General features: G+C 45.0%; 1 protein-coding gene across 1 annotated transcript in view; it reads left to right on the forward strand.

The window, feature by feature from the left end:
* LOC108630127 (putative leucine-rich repeat-containing protein DDB_G0290503) overlaps positions 1–1,150 on the forward strand; it is a 10,854-nt gene that overhangs the window by 8,666 nt on the left and 1,038 nt on the right. Inside the window, exon 10 of the mRNA XM_018033193.2 lies at positions 7–1,008. Coding sequence (XP_017888682.1) covers positions 7–1,008 — 1,002 coding nt within the window. The remainder of the gene's footprint in view (positions 1–6; positions 1,009–1,150) is intronic.

A 1,150-nucleotide genomic window follows, 5' to 3' on the forward strand; every position in this document is an offset into this window, starting at 1 on the left:
CGTCAGATGATTTCAGGAAGTCCTCAGGAATCGTTGAACCCCTTGGATCAAGCGTTAACGAACGTCATTCAGAATCTTATAGTAATCGACGAGAACATCACTTCGACAACTTTTTCAAGAACGACGAGTAACGAAGATATCATCAACGAAGATCATGCTACGAACGATCCCGAGGATAGACGATTGTACATCAAACCCTGGACCACATCTAATTCAGTGTTACCAAAACTGAACGAAGATACCAAAGAAGTTCCTATCGTTGACGTTCAGCAAATAGAAAGTGAATCATCGAACGATCTTGCGATAACGACAGAAAATGCAGACGGTGAGAAAGCAAAAAGCGAAGAATCCCCAAAGTCAATAGCATGCCACACACTTAACGTAACAAGTACGCAGCCTGTGTTCTCCATCGGGCCCTTCCCACCGTCCATCGTAACACCCTCGACCGTGAAAAACGTCCAATTCAGCGATCCGTTGATCGTCGGCCCATCTAATCGATTTTCTGCTCCAGTTTTCGGCGCGTCGCTGACAGACGGTCAATTTCCATCGACGTTTAACACCCCCGCGAGTTCCGACGCAGAATTCACGGTAAAACATGGTACCAAGATTATGGAAAACGTCGATTCGGATAACGTGTCCGTAGAATCCTCCTCGAGCTTAGAGACGATCAAAGAATGCCCCGTTCCTTCGAGCTCATCGGTTGACAAAAAAGAAATTAGTTCTGCCGAAGTTGATTCTTCGAAACAGGAAGAGAAGAAGCTGCCCATTGGTAAAATTAGGACACCAGAGGAAGCTTTGGCTGCCAGGGAAGACAGGTTGAAAAGACTGGAAGAGCAAGCAAAGTGGCTGATGAACAAAATGAACGCGACTAGCAGAAGAGGGTCTGCATTGAGTACCAGGTTGGAGGAGCTTCACGAAGCTTATGGAGAGCCTCCGGTGCCTCCTCCCATGCCGGATGTCCTACCCAGTCGCAGGTTGAAGACTAGTCTGCCGGATCTACCTCGCCAGGTAAATTTATATTCCAAGGAATGATTTCCCTTCGATCAGTATTTATTCACTTTCATCTCATTTAACAATAAATTTATCGTGCATTATTGTTAACGAAAAAATATCTCGGAGTTGCTGCATTCAAATGTAAATAATATAAATA

The sequence above is a fragment of the Ceratina calcarata genome, unplaced genomic scaffold (genome assembly GCF_001652005.2).
Source record: "Ceratina calcarata isolate Rehan_Ccalc_2016 unplaced genomic scaffold, ASM165200v1 scaffold7.2, whole genome shotgun sequence".
Classification (NCBI taxonomy): domain Eukaryota; kingdom Metazoa; phylum Arthropoda; class Insecta; order Hymenoptera; family Apidae; genus Ceratina; species Ceratina calcarata.